This window comes from Eleginops maclovinus, chromosome 13 (genome assembly GCF_036324505.1).
Source record: "Eleginops maclovinus isolate JMC-PN-2008 ecotype Puerto Natales chromosome 13, JC_Emac_rtc_rv5, whole genome shotgun sequence".
Lineage (NCBI taxonomy): Eukaryota > Metazoa > Chordata > Actinopteri > Perciformes > Eleginopidae > Eleginops > Eleginops maclovinus.
The window spans coordinates 17,690,107-17,710,389 of record NC_086361.1 but is presented as its reverse complement, the minus strand read 5'-3'; the positions used below and the strand labels follow the sequence as shown (position 1 = coordinate 17,710,389).

Genomic DNA, 20,283 nt, shown 5'->3' with positions numbered 1-20,283 from the left:
GAACAGGTTCTACGGACAGAACATGCTCAGGGTACTGGCCGAGCAGGAGGAGTTCCCTGTCCTGTTTATGAACATCATCCCTTTGAAGGACAGGCATCCATTGCAGAAGATTCTGCAGAAGAGGAGGCAGTAGAAGAGGAGGAGGCAGAGGACAGGAGGACATCGGGGCAACAAAAAAAGTAGACTGGCATGGTGGTGCAGGGGTTAGCTCTGTTGTCTCACAGAAAGTAGGTTTTAGGTAAAAAACGTGGTCATCATGTGGGTCTTTCTGTGTTGTGTTTGCATGTTCTCCCCATGCGTCGGGGTTTTACTCCACGCAGTCTGGTTTCCCCCCACAGTCCCAAAGATATGCTGGTTCATTGGAGTCTTTTCATTTTATATTTGTGTGTAATTCATCTGTTCTGTTTCTTTTAGTTTTCCTCAGAGACTTGTCCCCTTGAAGGAGTTTACTGTCGTGCCTGTGAATGACCCCTTGCGAAAGACCTTGCAGAAGATTTGGCTGGAGATCTTGCACAACAGAGGAGACGGGAATCAAAGAAAAAAATTGGTTCTGTGTTAATGTGTTAATCGATGTAGACACAATTTTGATATCTTGATGATCGAGACAAATTAGACTGTCGGCATTTTGAGAAATATGCTTATTAATCCCAGGATTCACGTGGCCTCCATTTTTACATTTGTATGATCAATCTTAAAGCACATCACATACATAATGTAATGGTGTAACCTGGTTACCTCCCACAGTCCCAAAGATATGCTGATTGGGTTAATTGGAGACTTAAATAAATCCCCTAAAATGTTCTGTTTATGAATGATTTGTATTATTATTCTGTGTGAATGATATTGCCTGAATTGATGCTCAACATATCACTAATTTAATTTGAATGACTGTCAGTTATTCTTTGTTGCTTTTACTTCAACCACATTCCTAATGAAACTCATTTTACAGTCATATTTTCCCCTATAATGATCTGAGGAAGTTGTGAGTCAGTGAGGGAAACTTAATTGTGGCTTATCCCTTACCCATACAAAAACAACACTATACGTTGTCCATTCATTGTACAGTTTATTTTGCGCTTTGAACATGAAGTATTATTGCTTATTGTCCTCAATGATTATGCACAGTCCTATGACAGTCATGACTCGTTATAACAAGGCAGCGTACTGAAAAAAGGCTAAAGTCTTTCTTTTACAACTAAAACCTTCTGGCTTTAGTCATAAAACAACCCTCGGGTCCTGATGCTGATACCTCCAGCCCTGATCCCCTCCAGTGAAGTCCACATATACTGACATCATCCAAATATTTTTTTCTGAATAAAAGTGTTTATGCATAACTGCTACAGCAGTTCAATGAGTGAGGCACTGCAATAAAAGGCACTTTGGTAAATGCTGAGATGCAAAATAACATGATATGAATATTTAGTCTACACTGACACTGTGTAGATTACAGTTATGATAATGAGAGGAGAAACATATTCAACAACAGAAACAACACCCACAGAAGATCTGCTCGGTCCAGAAAGAGGAAACAGAAAGTCCATTAGGTTTGGGTTACATAACCAGGTCAGGACACTTGCAGTCTGGTCTCAGTTCAGTTTCACACCCTCTTCCTTGGGTCACCACAACACAGGGAAGTCCATTTTACTGAAGCCAGGGTCTCTGCGCGTCTCCCAGTACGAGTTGTTGCTCACCCACGTGTCATTGTTAGACTTCCTGCCAAACACAACCAAAAGACTTCAGGATTTTCTTAGGAACAAGTAGATTGATTTCCTTGTGCACACAGTTTATTGCTAGCAGCCTGGCTTATGTTAATGCCTGAAGCAGGAAACAACAGAGCTTGAAGCAGCAGAAACAGGCAGAGACGCCGTGTACATATAGGTCTTGTATTGTGAAAAGGTCAAATTGGTTTCAGTGTCTCTTTAATACTCTGAAAATGTAGTAGCAACACAAAAACTGAGCAAAAATTGTTTTAGCTTCATAAGCATTGGCACAACTCAAACTGGAAACGATCTGTGAGTGTACGATTGATTGAAAGATGAATTTCGTTGGAAAAGAAATGGAAACCCTGATAACACACAAGGACACATACGCACGCAGATAAGGAATGAGCAACATACTTGAAAAAGCGCGGCTGGTGGGTCATGTTGTTTTCCTGCAGCACTTTCTTCCTCTCTCTCTGGAGCTGCTCTATCCTTTGCTTCTGCTCCTCGGCTCCTTCTATGTTCCCCTCCTCCAACAGCCTGGACCAGGGACAAAGAGACAGTGACTCAGGTGGAACACCATTTCACAAAATATTTCATCTATCTGACGCTTTTATCTAAAAGCCTTTTAGAATAAGTGCAGTAGGGCCGACAGATTGATCAAAAAACGATTTTAAAAATCGCATTGGCAGGAAGCACAATATTTGTTAAAGGCTAAATTAAAAATACCATGTTTAATGAAGTATTAAGGCGCTGCAGAGATATCCCCACAAATTAGCTGTTCAAATATTTCCAATTATACAAACAACAACATATAGTCACCCTGTTGTTGTTTGTGTTTACCGTCACACTTGGATGTGTAATGTCATTGATACTACAGATACTATATTTTTTATTTCCTGAAAAGGGTTTTTGTATCCTGGGAAATTCCCCTGCAGTGGAAACATTCTGAATAGCGCTGTTCTACTCGAGTTTCCCTGTACGCCATGACAGTGTGACAGTGAGCCGGCCTTTTATTATTTACACCTTGTGTTTTGCCTTATGAATTCTGCACTGTCCTTTTATACGACCTTCTCATTCAAACATATACAAACTTCACAGCTTTGTAGAATACTCAATTTGGACTGGTCCATTAAAGCATTACTTGGTTTGGCAACCGCTGTGGCAACTCGTGTCTACAGTAAATGTCTTGTAAATTCTCCGGCCGTAACTCTGAATAAACCCAACAGTGTTTTGCCATTAAGTTCCTGCTCTCCAGTGTCTCTGTTTCGTCTCCACTGCTTCAGAAGTTTACACCATACTACTGATTGTTCTTTTCCGGACAGGGGATTGTTGCTATGAATAACAGACTGTGATCACAGACTCCAAATAAATAAATATTTTGTATCAAACTGTTTATTTCTTTAGTAAGTAGCAATGTTTACAGAGCAATGAATCATTGCAGATGGATAAAGAGTACCAACCTCTGGTCCGGCCTGAAGCGTGTGTCTGTGGTGGGCAGCAGAGGTCTCAGGGTGGAGTCCAGCTCGTTTAACTCCACTGCAAATTGGGTGAAGCCGTAGTACTGGTCTTGGTCCACTGGCATGGTGTCTACACACAAAAAAAATGCACGGTTAAACTTAGCTATTTTCTTAAATACCTTGATGTAAAAGCTTTATATCCGATGTCCTCATGGACCCATCACTCACTTGATCTCCAGATACACGTGGCAGAAGGCGGGTCGCCTTGAAAAACTGACTCGTGCCATTTTCCAAAGATGGAGTGAACAACTTTTCCGTTTGAATCCGTAATCACGCCTTCTATCTCGTTAACTGTGGAGCTCCATGATCTTGCCTTAACAAAAAAAAAATAGAAAAAATATATTACACCAAGTGAGAGCGAGAGATTAATACCGTATGATTGATATCAGGTTAAAGAGGATTGGATCCATTCTTCCTAATTTACCATACTTAAATTTGGATTCCTACACAGCAGAGGGCGCCATTTGTTTGCTTTGATAAAGCTAATGGTGGAGGAGGCAGCAGTGCTTTAAAGAAAACTGCAGCCATCTTTTAGAGGAGCAGATATATGTGTTTATTCATTATTATAAGGAGGATTTAAGGAGCTTACAGCCATGCAACTGAGATGATTACTGACATTGGGTCATGTGTATGTGACACACCAATTCTTACTAAGAGAGGAGAACCAACAGTAATAACAGTAATGTCCCTACAATGGAACTACACTGAACATTTGCTGCAGGAACAACAATTATTTATGCACTGTAAAGCCATAAAAAATACAAATAAAAGCCCAGACCTGCACATCTAAAGAGATTCAAACATCTGTGTCCTTACCTTGACGAATGTGACTTTACACTGGCATGCGTCACTGTTGATATTTTTGATGGACATCTCTCCGTAATGTTCGATCCAGCGCTGGCCGCTCAGGATGTTATGGATGCAGGACGTCACTTTGTTCCATTCGTAGTGGTCCCCAAACCTGGAGAAATCACACACACATACTGACCTTAACACACGTCGTCTCGTATGCTGTACTTACAATTACAGCCTACACTGCACACAATGACATAGACATTCATTGGGACACCTCTCCAACACACAATCAGTTAAAGGTTCAAGGACTTACGCAGGTAGTGTGACATGTGTGGTCCCCATGGGAACAATTTCCATGGATTTGCCCCAGAATTTATTTTTCCATCGAACATCTAAAAGAAACAGATTGTAAGAATTGCAAGGTAAGTGCTAGTGACATGAACATTGCCATATTGTCATAATTGAAATGCTTTATCAGATGTTTTTAGCAATTGTTATTTTAGAATGAATGAATCAGCTTTTTATTCACAGGGGAAAATCAAACAATGCAAAAGTCAAAGTAAACTCCAAAAGTTGTTTTAGAGTTTAAAGATAAGGACACGTTATTGTAATGTGCACGGTCATATATTATACTTTATGGATATCAAGCACATCAGCGTGGAAAGTAACAGTGATCACCAAGGCAATGTGAGGAAAGATAGCTGTCTGCTTCAAAAACTGCCATAAAACAAACACTGTCTTTTAATTATTTAACCCTTTGATTAGTAGGTCTTTTAAAAAACTTCAGTCCTGATCATCACTACCGGTTTCAGCACTTCAACCTTTTGAAAGCCATTGCATCATTTAAAAAAAAACGTTTACTAAATGCTAAGGGGATCTTTTTTCAGTCTCGGAAATGTCAATGATTAGCAACAATATTGATTTGATACATTTTTATGTGCAGCAAACCATAAAACAAATCTAATGCAAAAGTGAAAAAACAACACATGGAAATGGAAAAATCTATGCCGTATGCATTACAGAGCAAACTAGGTAGAAATGTATACCCAAACATGTCCCTAGTTGGTCAAACTTCAATATAACCAACAGTAGGTGTCGCTGAAAAACAAGAAGGTGTGGTGGCAGTGACGCAATCTACATATAAGCCCTGACAGGAATGAGATGTTAGTTCCATGCAGGCTTTTTCCAGCTCACCTTGCCAAAAGGTGAAGTTCCTTGAATCCGAGTGACATGCTGACACAGGAGGGTGATGACTAACCTGGGAAACAGAGAGAGGACATACAAGGTGAGATAACAGCATTTTATCAAACGCTTTACCACAGAAGTTGTTACATGAATCATTCAAAAACAAATAGTGTGAGAAGAACTGATGCTATGATGTTTTTTTCCACCAAAGAAAAACCAAAGCTAGGTTTATTAAAAGAGATTATTGTAATTACTGTAAGCAAACAAGAACGCCAAAGAATGGCAAATCAGTGCAGGCCTCCATTTAATTTGGATAATTCCTCCATTTAATTTGGATAATTAATACTGTATGAGAAATAAACAGTGAGTAATGTCTGTGATTTAGTCCACGTGATCTCTTACCTGCTCAGCTATAAACCTGAAGTTTTTATCAGGTCTGTCACACTCGTATGTCTCTCCCAGGACGGGGTTGAAGGGTTTACTTCCTGCTCGATGGTAGGTGGATGCATATGCAGATATTGCAAACGTTGCGACATACACCTGCACAGAAAATCAGAGGGGATGAAGTAAGTTGTTACCTGTATAATCAAATTCTTAGCGTATTTGCTACATACAGTAGGGTTGTGAACATGACTGTGTGTACATGTATGACTGTGACACCACCAACTCTCTTTACATGGGACTATTGTATAGACATCAAACACTGTGTTAGAGAGTGTGTTAATAAGTGATTTTAGTTAGAGGTATTTGTGTGTCTATATTAATAATTATTTGATGTATTATTCGTATGTGTGAACTTGTGTGACTTTATAACAACTTAATATAAATTTGACTATAAATGAGAGTCAAACACTATAAATAATTCTAAACAGACACAGGAAGACAACGATGATTAAAAGCTTCTTGCTTCTAATTAAATATTTATTAAAGCCTCAAAAAGAAGCGCACACAAAGAAGGAAGTGGGACATCAGAGTAGTTTTTAAAAAGCCCCAGAGCTTTGAAAAATATTTCTAGATCTATATTTTGCTATGATGATGATATTTGTTCCACTTCATTTAAACTATTCCTTCCTTTAAATACATTTGTGTTTATGTGGCAGGAGGAATGTCTTAAGTGACAAAACTGATAATTTGCAATTAAATACAGTGAGTTCAAGCGCTAATCTTTTTGTGAACCTACTTTTGCATGCGTTATGTAATATGTATTAGACCCTTTAATGTAGGGATTTGTAACTGCTTAAATGGCTCTATGTAGCTCTTCTGGTTTTGTTTTCTCACCATGCGCTGGAAGGGGTCTTGGGTCTGGTTGGCGGTGTCCAGCAGCTCGCTGTACTCCAGCTCCTCACACAGCCTCTGCAGGGTGTTGAGCGGCTCATTGAGCTGCACCGGCATGGCCACCTTGGACAGGTCCTTCCCGATGTTGTTCCTCAGGATGTTCCACAGGCTCACGGTGCTGGTGGGGCTGGTAGAGGGCAGCGCGGAGCGACGGCGAGCCAGGGTCACAACGCTGCTAACTACAGGGGAGAAAAAGGGAGATAATACTGGTTAGAGATAGTTAATCAAAACCAGTGAGAGGGAGTTTGTGTGAGAGTGAAATGGGATTGACGTCGGTGCTGTGAAATCTTTGATGTTCAAAACACATTTGATGATGATGATTTATTTAAGCTTCACTTTTTCACTTCAAAAACAGATCAATTTGCATCTGACGCTGTATTTGAAGGAATTTAAGCGAGCTAAAAGAGGCAAAACATGTTTTCCTATGATGATGTATGACCGGTGCGATGATATTCAAAACTTAAGTTATGAAATTAAACATTTAGATTTCAATTCTTTTATTTCTGTGACTTCATTTGGACAAAAAAGAAAACAATACATTTGTAAATAACCAAATAAAGTTGTTAAAGTTAAATTTAACCTATTTTGTTTTAGTACCTAAGCAGCCCACTAGATGCCGCTCTGAGGCCCACGGGTGAAATGTGGGTGTTCTAGGAGGTAATCAAAAACTGTTAGCCTGAATGGGTGATCTTTGGTTATTTATGAGAAAGAAAATGGCTGATGAATTTTAGAAAAAAACACTATTCAAAACATATTTCAATGTTTCATCAGTCCCTATAAAACATGACTCATAACACTGGCATATCACTTCACAAACCAACTTTAAAAAAAGTCTCACGTATCTTGATAAAAGACGATTACTGTAGAGATAAAACAACCAGTGATTTCATTTCCATTTACCCCATTCTCTGATTATATACCCGATTAAAACTGACATTTGTATTTGCAACTGAACACTGCGATTCAATCCCAGTTTTTCCGTTTGATTACCTGAAGGCAAATGTTTCAGCAGTGAAAATACAAAAACCAGCACCATCTGCAGCACTGAATTAATGATGCCTGTACACAGATGCTTTGTCACAGAGCATAAGGAAGCATCGTACAGCTTAGTTTGTTAACACGTCTGGAGAATGGTAGTGGTCATGTTCAACACATTCCCCGAGCAAGTGAGCAATTTCTCTGATTCAAGACATTCATTATTTATTTGATGCTAACACTCTTCGAGGAATAAACAGAAGCACACAGAGGCACATAAAACCTGCCCCTTTTAGACAGAACACATAGTCTACTAGCACTGTCTCTACCTGTTAAGGGAGTTGCCTTTTCCTCTCACACACACACACACAACTGTATAATGTACCAGAGTTGTGTCTCTCACTGCCTCCCTCGTTGCTGTATGTATCCATGGAGACGCTGTCACTGATATCACTGATGTACGAGTCATCATCGGACACCTGGAGGTAGAAAATCAATACAGAAGGTCAGGGAGCAACCAGAACGCAGAATCAAAGGGACACACAGATGATTTGAATAGTAAAATAAATAAAATGCACCCAGTGTAAACTGTGTTCATTGTGACCAACAGGTATTACTTGTTCAAACACAAATAAGTTTTGTTGAAACCAGCAAACTTGGGCAGGTCTGAGGGTAATACAACAAGATTACACATGACTTTTCCTGCAAACTAACCTTTTATTAGCTTAAACTTGATTTTATTGATTTACTTGAAGCATAAAGGATAAGGTAGTATTGGTGTCAAACCTCATTCTCAGAGGAGGAAGAGGAGAGGAGGTACTCCTGAGCATCGAAGAACTCCGATATGGACTCTGGGATAGATCCTTTGCTCTCATTGGACGCCTGGTGGACTAAGGAGTGCGAGACACCTGGACAATCCTGGTGAAAAACAGAAGTATGTTGATTGAAACTGAATCCGTATTGATAGGTGGTGGACATATGGGGTGTAATCACGCAAAACCATGATGTTTTAAGTCTCAGAGACACTCACTGAGGCATAGCTGGTCTTCAGGCCGATGACCTGTGCTGGCTGCGGGGCCTGCATGTCAATGGTGTGCCTCAGTCTGTCTCTCTCCGCTACCAGGGAACCAAACGCTGATTTCAGTGTGGTGTGGACTGCGGGGAAGATAGAGCCAGACAGAGAAACTGTTGGACAGTTGTCATGGAAACTATCCTACCATATAGACCAAAAAAAGCATGTTTTTCTAACTAATGTAAATGCCTCTTCTGAGCAGACTAGCAGACGTCACAGCAGGCACTCACTGTTGTTGGCCAGAATGCAGAAGTCCTCCTGAAGACGGGACGCGTCTGTGGGCGAGTCTGGGGATTCGGGACAGATCTCCTGTGTGTTTGCCTCAGTGGTGGAAAGATTGGGATTAGAGGCGTGGAGACGAGGGGATTGGGAGGAGATGCAGCTTGGGACCTGGCGGACAAAAATCAGAGAAAAAGTGAATCGCTGTAATTTATCCAAACTGTTGAATCATTTTAAAATAAGTTCCTTAAAACCTGGACATGTACCTGTAGTGTGGCTTTGGTTTCTTTGCCATTGTTTTTGGACCGCCATCTCCTTGGCCTCTTCTCTTTTTTGGGCATGTCATAATTACACGCCTGTGGTATCAAAAGACACAGACATTAGGGACCCAATTTCTTTCTGTTTTGACCTAATCACACAAAAATGTTTTGTCTTTTAGGATACATGAATCGATGAGTAAGATCCTTATTTTACTTCGTACTCACTGAGAACTCAAGCCATTTGTCTGTTACACCCACAAAGTTGGCTTATGTATTTTCACGAAGTATTATTACAAAAGGATTAGATTAAAAGTAGAGTCTGTGTTTTTAATCAAATACAGTCAGCGTTTAACCCATCAATAGTTTTATTTCTGATCAAAAACGTTGTACAAGCACAGCCATGGCTCGGTAAATAGTATACAAACAAAGTGTCTCAAACCGAGCTGCAAAACGCTATTCCAGTTAGGATAGTGGAAAGAAAATTGATGTTTCAAGAGAAAGGCAGTGGAGAAGGACAGTTGATCTGTGCTAACGTGCTGATGGGAGGGGTGTATTTGTTTTGGTTGTTGAGTTCAAATATCAATCTGTCTCCAGAACTCCACCTTTAAAACAAAGAACACCTCAACATGCTATGATGACTAACTGAATCTGTGTGCTTGGGCTTACTTGTAGTGCACTAATGGCCGGGGCGGAGTATGTGCGGTGGAGGACCTCCATGCTCTTCAGCAGCAGGTTGAGCTCGAGCAGGTATGATTCACATTCCTCCAAGTCTGAGGGAAGGAGAGATTATTATTAGAGGAAGATTGGGTTCAAGCAGAGATAAAAATAAAACATTATTTATTCAACTGAGACTTGTTGTAAAGGGTCCTTTCTGTATTTTTTAACACAGGTTTTAAGTAACAATTATTCTTGAAATTGGTTCAATATTAAGCGGGGGCTAAACAGGCTGCCTTGTGGCGCTCCCCCGAACATTAACATCCTATAACGTCTCTTAAAAGTGCTTGTTTTTGCCACCGACAGGCTGACAGGTGTTTGCGTGATCCAGTCTGTTTGTTATGTGTGCCCTTTTGCCCGAAGACAATGGTGGGGATATGAATGGGGGTTGGAGAGAGGAGTGCCGGTGTTGTCAGAGTTTGTAGTGATGGAGTATACAAAGCGCAGCCTAGTGTTTTCTAAAAGAATTTCAGTGTCATGGCTCGATATTGAGGTGATTTTGACTATGTGGATTCATAAAGAGACATACTTGAGGGATATTTTTTAAGACACAATTAAAAAGGAACGGATCAAGCACCAGGTTTAAAAAATGTATTTCTATGTAAGCTTAGTTCCACAATGTTGTCAGACACCCATCAGTAGAAAAACAAGCAGCTATTGTGGATACATTCATTGTGCAGAAGTTCACAGAGCCATTATAATGTATCCCGTTTAGCGGCTTGGGAAAATACGGTCCAGTACCAATACCGAAGTTCACCTTTTAAAGAAACCTGTTTACAAGGCAGGGTCACAAGCCAGCCACCCGTGAATTTGTGAAGCAAGTGAACAGAGAGAAAGCAAAACATAAACCAACCTTTGCAACATTTGTTCATGTCTTCTGAGGAGTGGAGCCACGAACTGACCTTAGCCTGGTGGACCGACGCCTGCTTAGTCAGAGTAGCCCTCTGTTTCAAAGAGACAGACGAGAGAGCGTGAGGCATTGCCAGCATCACATAACGACATCCCTACTGTCGGAAACAATTGCACTTACTTTTCTGAGGGAATCACTGAGAGAGGGGGAGGAGGAGGTGTGGGGGTTGAAGAGGTGCTTCTCATGGGGATACGTGGCAATCTCGTTCTGCCGAAATACGCGGTGATGACGCATCTTTGACACCCACTCCTCAAAAAGCTCCGGAGACTTCACCTTGGTGCCACAAAGTCAAATTAGGGGCAATATCTTGAGTGTCTTTGAAAAGAGAGGCAGCACGAAGGCGCTGACACATTTGAGTACATCTCTGACTCATAAAGAACTCAACATAACTCTGACTGTTGTGGATTTACCTTCAAGTGATAGATGTTATTCTCCGTGTCCAGGTCGATGCACATGGCTTTCTTCTTGATCGACATGACCGAGAGGCCAACGTCAATGCAGCCGTGAAGCTTTCCCTTCTTCATCTGCAAACATGACCATTTCTTTAGCTTGTGTCTTTAGGGTCTTTTGTGGAAATGCAAGAATATAAGATAATACTTACATCAGGTCCGCGCTTTGCATACTTCAAGATGCCTTTCTCCAACACAAAGTATCTCTAAGTGGGGGGAAAAAAATCAGTTTTCAGTTCCTGACCTTTAATTATAGGTTTATTGAACCCTTTGGTTACACAATGGTTAAAAACACTAATAAAAAATGGTATGTAGACATTGTACTGTTATGCACCTATAACCTTGACTCTGCCTTTTAAACGTCACAACAGCAGCAGTTAAAGAAGTGATCAGCAGTTTGGACAATGACCACATAAACCAGCTAACAAGCACACCTTGTTCTCTTGAGTTTTTACAGTAAAAACGTGCATACGTGATAAAGCACGTTGAATTGATTTCAAAGTTCTGCTGCTGGTTTATAAAGCATTGAATGGTTTAGACCCAAAATACATTTCAGATCTCCTGCTACATTATGAACCATCCACAACTCTCAGGTCTTCTGGGACGGGTCAGCCAGAGTCAGAACTAAACAAGGAGAAGCAGCGTTCAGTTATTATGCTCCAAATATCTGGAACAAACTCCAAGAACCCTGCAGGTCCGCTGCAACTCTTACTACTTTTAAATCCAGGCTTCTTTTTTTTGCCGCCGCTTTTAATTGAACTATTCTTATCAAACATTGTACTGTAACTTGTATGCATGTATTTAATACCCGTTACATTTATTTTATTATCTTTGCTTTTTAATGAATGTTTTTAAATGCCATTTTATACACTTTTATGCACTATTTCTTAATGTTCTTAATTTTGTAAAGCACTTTGAACTGCCTTGTGTTGAAAGGTATAAATAGCCTTGCCTTGCCTTGCCTTGCCTTGCCTTGCCTTGCCTTGCCTTTCCTTGCCTTGCCTTTGAGAGTACTTGAACATATTCTCTATTTAAGTGGCTTTTCAATCACGTTGCGAGGCAGAACTTCCCAGGTACGCACGAGCACACAGGAGAGGGGGAGGAAGATGAGTCAGGGTTACAGTATAAACGGCGGGGAATAAAAAGAATGGAAAGAAGGAAGAACACATAATAATGGTGAAGAGGAGGAACTGTGGAAATAGCTGGAGGTATTTCAAGAAAGCAGGTCAGGACTTAGACATTTAGGGAGGACTGACTAAATGTGTGGTTCAATCATAGGAATCATCTGTGAAATGTCCTGTAGAGCTCTTGAAAAGCATAATTGCTGGATTACCTTATTTAAAAAAACACAGATACAAACAATGAATACACTCTACAAGCTGTGGCTCACTCAGAAGGCAGCGTCGGTGTTCTATAATAGGACGTGTTACAATGTCATTACCAACTTGGGCTTTCACAGTGCTGCAGAGGTGCTCACCTTATGCCACCCCTTCATGGGCCACTTCCTCCTCTTGAGCAGGAAGCCCTCCTGTCTGTCTGGCTCCTGCATGCTGGCAGGAACCCCCCGGAGCCCCTCCACAATCTCCCAGCTGTCCTGGAGGGAGACACAGGAGCAATACCGTATACTCAGACCATCACCACATTAGCCACTTAAGTGTTATATTGTTCAGACTGCATTAATAGTTACTGTAAATAGAGTGCTATTGCTTAAAGCATGTTTTATAAGCATTCATAGGATTATTTTAATGTTTTTCTACTCAGAACAACACATATTATTGGCTAGATTTCAACTGCTTGATACAGACAACTAGAGCTGCAAGAATTACTCAAAAGTAATCACTTCCTCTCTGACAACTGATTTACTGTTTAAGTCATTTTTCATTCTGAAAATGGCAGAAAATGTGGTTTTTAGCCTCTTTAATATGGAGATGTTCTGCGTTATATCATAATAAGAAAACATTTGCCAACTTGGGATCAATAAAGTACCTGTTATCTTATCTTAAAGTGAATATTTTTGGGTTCTTGACTGACAAAATAAGACATCCCCTGTGACCACTACGATTCGTTTTTCATTTTCTGACATTTAACACACAAAACTGTAAGTAAGGTTAGAAATAGTTTGATTCATCATTAATAAAATAAATCGTCAGATGCAGACCTGTAGAGATCAAACACAGACACAGTCAAACATGCATAAGCAGTATTAATATTTGACCTGCCTCGATATCAGCTGAGAATAGGAAACAAATGCTGAAGCGAATTTTAGTAAACACTCACATTGTCTACAGTAGAGGAACACACGCATACCTGGTTACTGTCGTGCTTAGAGGAGCCGCTGCTGTCACTGTGAGTGGGCGACGACGACGTCATCTTTCTGTGACTGAAGCACTTTCTGCCCACCGTTGTTTCGTTTCTGTGGCGACCGTAGCAGCAGAGATCACAGCAGAGCCGCTAGGAGCATCACTCTGACCTTTGAAGGCCACGCCACAACAGTCAGCACTGCGGAGAGAGGTTGAAAACAAAGCGATGTCAGAGCAAAGGTAGCAGCGTGCAGGACGAGGCAGAGAGGAATCACTTACTCAATAAGGCTCTGACTAACTGTGAACTGAGGATAATCAAATCCCCTAAGTCCAAAGTAACTTACTTTTAAGGAAGCAAGCCACAAATACCCAAAATAGAAAACACACGAGAGGCTCATAATTCCTTATCATGCGCCGTGACGCACTCACAGATCAGGGTTCACCATATGTTCTCAGTGAGGTCTGCTTTTGAGTGGACTCTGATACTTTTGAGCACACGCATAATTCACAGATATGTTAAAAGTCAGCATTCATCACCGTGGCAGTACCATACAAGTGCTATGATCGAAGGCCTGGCTTGTAATAAAGCACGTGACAATCAGGAAATAACCATAAATTCCCCCTGGAGTAGGGGATGCACCAATGAGAGTTTTTCAGCCTCAATACCAGCATTAAATGAATAATCGGTATCAGGCAGAAATCAGAATGTGCACAAATACATACAGTTAGAACTCCAGAAGGGCTACTTGTTTCCAAGTGCCAGACAAAACTACTAAATAAACACAAAGCCTATCTCTAACACAAATGTACAGCCCACACCATCTGCATACTGCTAAATCAGGAGCTGGATCCGTGCAAGCTTCACCACTGGCGAGTTTCAGATGTTCAGATCTGCTCCTCTTCCCTGATCTACGCCTTCTGTATCAGCATTTTAGATTTGATTGTGAATTTGAATGTTTCTTTCATGTGTGTTGATCAAATGTTGGGTTTGAAGCTTTGCTACAAGGCTTTGTGAGGTCACGGATGGTCTCTGATTTATCTTTATGCTAAATGCAATGAAAACACATTCCCAATTTGTTTTTGTTTTACTCATATAAAAAGTGTTGCATTCTACATATAACAGATAGTATGCGCTGTGCAATGGTTGCATGGGTTAAGCAGGGAACGCTGTCTTCTCACTCTAGAGTAACATTCATTCCTCTCCTCACCACAAATGACATGCCCCAACCTGGGTGTGTGCATTACACCTCTGAGTGTGGTTTATCGTCACTCCCTTTTTATGAGTATACTGTCAAAACCTAACCTCAGGCGTGTTTATCAACATGTGAACAGGGCATGTCACGGTCTGTTGGATTAACATCGAGTGGAAATGCCAGTTTGATATGTATGCAAAACTCTTGGATTTTCAGTGTGCAGCATGGTACATCCTCTGCAAACGGTCTGGTCGTGTGTGTGTGTGTTTGTGTGTGTTCAGTAGTTCCCCAAGGCCCCGCTTACAGTCAGTACCATGCCCAGGACGTGAGTCATCCACAGGAAAGAATGTGCTCCGTGCCGCGATACCCCCGACACACCATAACACACAGCTAGCTACGGTCAACACTGGGCTAAAAGCAGCCTGAAACACATGGGCGGCCCACTTTCTTCACAGCTCCGGAGCACAGACTAAAAGTACAGACAACATATTTTGAGAAGGCTTGAAATGATAAACTTGGAGAGCTCGGATTAGCAAGTCAACTTGTTGGGTTCACACTTTTCAGGCTGTGACATGTCTGGCGTCTCCAGCTGCCTCTGAAGCATGATGTAAAATCAAGTTGAAGAATTTGCACAATCTTTCTAGGCTTTCAACAACAGAATGCATGTAAATAGAACATTATGTATGGGGATGTGGGGTAGGAGCTCAGGGCCTGGATGGTACATTTCCAGAATGCATTTGAGGAATACAACTACATAAGTACCTTTACATAACACGCTGCCTTCTATTCCTTTTCCCTTTCACAAAACTCAGCAGCAAAGTTAGCAGAAAAACACTTCCCTTTGAGCAAAAACCTCAAATTTGCTACTGCATCTGTGCACAGATTTAGATTTGAAGTGTCACTACCTCTCGACACTTCCTGACTTCACGAGCTTAATAGCTTCCATGAAAGCTGTGTATTAGTGTATCTGCTGCAGATGAACTGTAAAACCTGGGAGTGAAGCGGGGCCATGTCAGTCCCTGAACATCCAACCGAGTGCCCTACTTACCTCCAGTGAGTGATTACTGTAGCATTGTACACCGCCGAGCCACCTGCTTTGTAAGACTAGAAGTGCTTGCCTTCAGTCTTACGTAAAGGGAGTAAATCATTAATAGCACAACACCTTGTAAATGATCTGTTAAGATGAAAAGGGGTCATTCTCAAGCCACTGCCACGGAGTCACAAGGTCCAATACGGGGATAAAAGGTTTAAGAAAGGTGATACTTGTTGTGTTTCTTTCTATTTTTAACACATCAGCATTCATGGAATCAGCTGATAGGAGGAAGGAAGTGATGAGCCAATTGACAACAGTGGGACAGCATAAGGTCACATTTTGTACTTTTTGGTCCAACAACAAACCTGGGCAAAGTAGTCTATCTTGGAAAAGCTCTTCTGTTTCGTCATCTTGACTATATATTAGTTTTCACTGCACTGAAGAAAAATAAAACCTACATTTAAGGATTCATATGCACAGAAGCTAGTTTTAGCAATGAATATATGAGTCTTAGGCTCCTCCAACAATTCAAAATATGACTTAACATACAATTAAAAGACCTAAAAAAGTGCAATAGTAAATATTGTTTAAGTCAATTGAAGGAATAAGACAAGTATTTACAAATAAAATGGAATAAGTCAGAACAGAATGGACAATTTAAATGTTTAACTGTGCTGTTACCTATATATTGGGCCAGGACTCTGTTGAAAAAGAGATCCATCCTGGTTAAATGAAGGTTAAATACAAAATAAATAAAAAGTAAAAATGAAATACTGTACGGAAGATAATCACCTCACAATGAGAAAAGGGGTCTCTTCACCCCCAAAGAGAGGACTAAAATAGAGCTCATATAGGGTGAGCACAGACGTACTGAGCAGAACTTTTTATTCTTCTTGTCCGATTCCAGGCAACCATCAAACTGGCCACACTGCTAACCACCGTTGCTTCCTCAAAGCTTTCACATGCCAAACTTTGTTTACAAGAGTTCATGCATTTCAGGAATGCTGCTATTAAAAAGGCATTGTTCGAATAAACTCAGACAATGTGCAACAAGTCATTAGGTAGGCCTGGATCATAGCTCCAGGCGACACATAATGTGTATTTACAGAAGGCCCTGAGGCATTCATACAGCTTCATCTGTTGTTCCCCGTTCCCATGACAGGATCTAAAGACAAGAGAAGCCTGAGGAATCGTCAGGCTGGAGTTTCCAGTCCTGGCATGACAAACACACAGACATTGACCTAGCAGCCAATCCATCTGCTTTTGCCCCTTTCAAATTCTCGCAACAGCAGGACTGACATTAACCTGACAGTAATGTATATCCTCTCCATTAAGGGCGGCAAAAAGGTCCTCACAGATGGACCATATGTGCCCTTACCTCCAATAAAGCGTCTTCCGGTAAAGCTTCTTCACAGAATTACTGAGTTAAAGCTGTGCATGATCCGCTGATTATCAAACTGAGAGCCGGCTTAAAATAGACTCACATCTGGCAATATTATCCGACTACTTCTTAATACACCCCAAATTTAAAGAAACGGATGTTGTGCAGCATATGGTTTCCCATTGGTTGGCGGCGGTAGCACTCAGCTTATCTGACCTGTGACATGATGCCTGAGCAGAATGTTTTCATCTGACGTAACATGATGCTGGTGTTTTTCTTTATTCAGGCAGAAAATAACTCATTTGGGAGGCAGCGAGTGATCAAAGAGGTTCAAATCAGCCTCAATATGCCAATCAGCTGCTAGATATTCTCATGTGCACTCAAAGAGAGACAGAAAGAGAACAAGCTTCAGAGCCAGCATGCCCAGAGATTCTTGACCGATGCATTTTTGAAAAGCTGCATCCCAAAAGACGTCTCTTTGTCTATTTCCTGCTGAGACAAGGGACACTTTGTGTTACTGCTCAATCACAGGTTGCTATGGATACTAAAAAACACAAGGCAAATGCAAGAATATATTCAGTTTGTTTGTTCTTTCGGGAAAATCTGAGGGCATAAAACATGGGGCTATTTATAGAACCTGAGCCATTACCAGCAGAAAGATGATTTCACATGAGTGTCAGCTGGAAGTAGGACACAGCATCCTATAACCTTATAAAACCGTAAGAGATCACAGGCGGGCTATTCTCAGAGTGGCCACTTGGTGTATTAGTCAGAAAGGATGTGTATTAACCAGATTTTAAGTGGGTGTTGTGTAAAGGAGAGAGTGACATAGAGATAACTCAGTGAGTCACGACAGCCATGCTGGATGTTTACGCCCAGAAATGTTGCAGCAGGAATAAAGATTGTGGGCTCGACTGCAATCAGCTGACTGAAAGACTTCATTGATTCATGTGTTGCAATCCTTTTGGCTTGAGATCACCAAGTTCAGAGGGGAAAGCCTGGAACAGCACCCCCTAAAGACACACGGGAGTCTCACTGTCAGGGCAGATCCAACACAAGGGTGTGAACCCATGTGTGTGGGGTTTGCAATGCAGCCTTTTACTACTTCTACTCTTCCTAGGGCTGAAATTTGAGTGCATCTTCATTTAAAAAACAAAATACGGAATGTATGTGCTGGATAAATTGGTTAAGGCTCACTTATTCTTTAAAGTGTCTGACATATCAGACATTCCCAAAGCCCTCTCTGACATACTCAATATTTAATTTTTCCACAAAAACACAATTATTATTATTCAGTGTAATATGGTATGAAACAGTGAAAAGTAGCAGAATCAATGATCATGTTATTTTTCCAGACTTTTTGATTAATCAATATTGTTTTATCTGCTATATAAGAGAAAAAACTGTAAGTCATAAAATGCTTTTGATAGGTATAGACATGATATTTGAAGCAATTTGTTATTGTTCTCCTTCCTTTGAGTCTGTAATGTAGAAATCTACAGCATCTATCAGTATGTGTCTACACATATATATATCTTTATTTATAAAAACCTTTAAACCAGCCTCATCTCAGTTTAGATGTCAACATAACACGTCAGATTTTCTCAACCCTAGCTTGGGTACTGTGCTGGCAATGCGTGACAGTCAATGAATGGCACATAGTGATGCCATCTCCACTCATGCATAAAATGATCCTGTTTGGATTAAGAGGTGTAAAGGCCAAGTATTGATTAACAGTATGACAACAACAAAGCCCTTAAGCATCACTTAAAAGACTAAAGTGAAACCCCTGACTGGCTAATGATGATTATTTAATTCATTATTGGAGAGGGATACAACAGGCAATCACTTAACATTTAGAAAAGAATTGCCAGTTGCAAATTACCATTTCAAATATCCTGTTTTTGTATTTAACCAAAAGCCTATTACTCTTATATTTATTTTAAAGTAGAATGCTCATACTAGCCTCCATTCACATGATAAACTGTAACCATTGTTTGGGATAATTTGCTTAAGAAGTTACATTACTATTAACTAACTGTAAGAATTGTGTCCCATTAAGTTCTTGTCAATCGACTTATGGAAAAATCAAGTAATCATTCCAGCTCTAACAGTGAGTGTGGCCTTCTGGTACACAGACTGTACTCTGTACTGTACATGAAGTTCAAACACAGGATAGTGAAAGCATACTCTCCTGTATAAAAACACTAAGCATTGCTACAATGTAAATGAATGAACATGTAAATGAATATCAAATCAAATCCTACCAGCATAGCAAAACAACAGCTCTAATAGGCTACAATGTCAATATTTACCACCTTAATACATGCAGTAACAATAGTTTGCTTGTGCTGGGGATGATGTCAGCACGGGTTAAATTAAAAAGTCATTAATGGGGACAGACTCCACGGGGAGAAACTACAGGTGTCCCGTGCTGCTCGGTTCGTGTTGCCAACAGCCAACACAGCAATTCAAAGTTGTCAGCGCAGACAAAATGTACTATATATCCCATGTGGTCGTGAACCCATGGGCTCACACATAGCCTCAATGAAACCCAAACGCCGCATCAAACCGGACCCACACGGACGCTTTTACGCACCAATTTAGCTCCAAATGTCACGAGGAAGACCATTAATAATTCTATCGAGAGCGATATTTGACAACTAAAGCCACGACAGGAGTCAACTCTGCCGCTCACTTCAAACGGAAGCTATACATTCAGGGAAGTAACACAGACATTATTCCACACGAGTTATGAGCATTATTAAAAGCATATACTTACGGTTCTGTGGCGAAAGCTACAGCATCCTATCCTGATAGTAGAGACATACGGTACCTGGCTTTGGGCTACTGATCCTCGTTACAATGCCGGAGCTATGTGGAGGAGGAGGGGTCTGCTCTGTGGGCAGGAATGGCTGACGTTCCTCTGACCCAATCACAATCGACGACAGGCACCCGGGGCGGGACAAAAGGTTGGGCGGACACCTTTTTGAACGTACCATAGAGTGACGTATGCAGAAATGTCAAAGACAGGAAAATACAAGGTGAAAGTTTGTCAAACAATGATGTGGCAGGTAAACTCCAGCTGTTGAAGTGGATTCATGATAACATACGAGTTAATCAGTGTACTAATTCATCTGTGTTTTATGTGTGTTACCCCCATTCATAGACGGCTGGTTTTAATCATATGTGCATCAATTACAAGCTTGCTTAACGTTTCCTTCTGCCTTGAAGTCGAAAAA

The 20,283-nt window shown here is 40.8% G+C and overlaps 1 protein-coding gene across 1 annotated transcript; it reads right to left on the bottom strand.

The window, feature by feature from the left end:
* Nucleotides 1-1,046: 1,046 nt before the first annotated feature.
* LOC134875325 (oxysterol-binding protein-related protein 3-like) lies at nt 1,047-19,966 on the bottom strand. The gene is made up of 22 exons (XM_063899852.1): nt 19,824-19,966; nt 13,442-13,633; nt 12,612-12,728; nt 11,287-11,340; nt 11,096-11,209; nt 10,806-10,958; nt 10,629-10,719; nt 9,728-9,831; nt 9,068-9,157; nt 8,813-8,972; nt 8,541-8,665; nt 8,297-8,428; nt 7,896-7,989; nt 6,479-6,714; nt 5,603-5,740; nt 5,210-5,273; nt 4,329-4,407; nt 4,037-4,181; nt 3,389-3,533; nt 3,164-3,290; nt 2,118-2,240; nt 1,047-1,713 (listed from the first exon to the last, which is right to left on the bottom strand). The coding sequence occupies exons 2-22, from the start codon at nt 13,502-13,504 to the stop codon at nt 1,617-1,619; spliced, it is 2,451 nt and encodes an 816-aa protein (XP_063755922.1). The 5' UTR covers nt 13,505-13,633; nt 19,824-19,966; the 3' UTR covers nt 1,047-1,616.
* Between the last annotated feature and the right edge of the window lie 317 nt (nt 19,967-20,283).

Excerpts from the sequence above, each read along its gene's own strand:
- LOC134875325 (XM_063899852.1), bottom strand. The coding sequence starts at position 13,504 with ATGACGTCGTCGTCGCCCACTCACAGTGACAGCAGCGGCTCCTCTAAG. Across the intron at positions 5,741-6,478 it reads AAGACCCCTTCCAGCGCATG|GTGTATGTCGCAACGTTTGC; the intron begins GTGAGAAAACAA and ends TTTTCTGTGCAG. Across the intron at positions 1,714-2,117 it reads CACCAGCCGCGCTTTTTCAA|GAAGTCTAACAATGACACGT; the intron begins GTATGTTGCTCA and ends TGTGTTTGGCAG.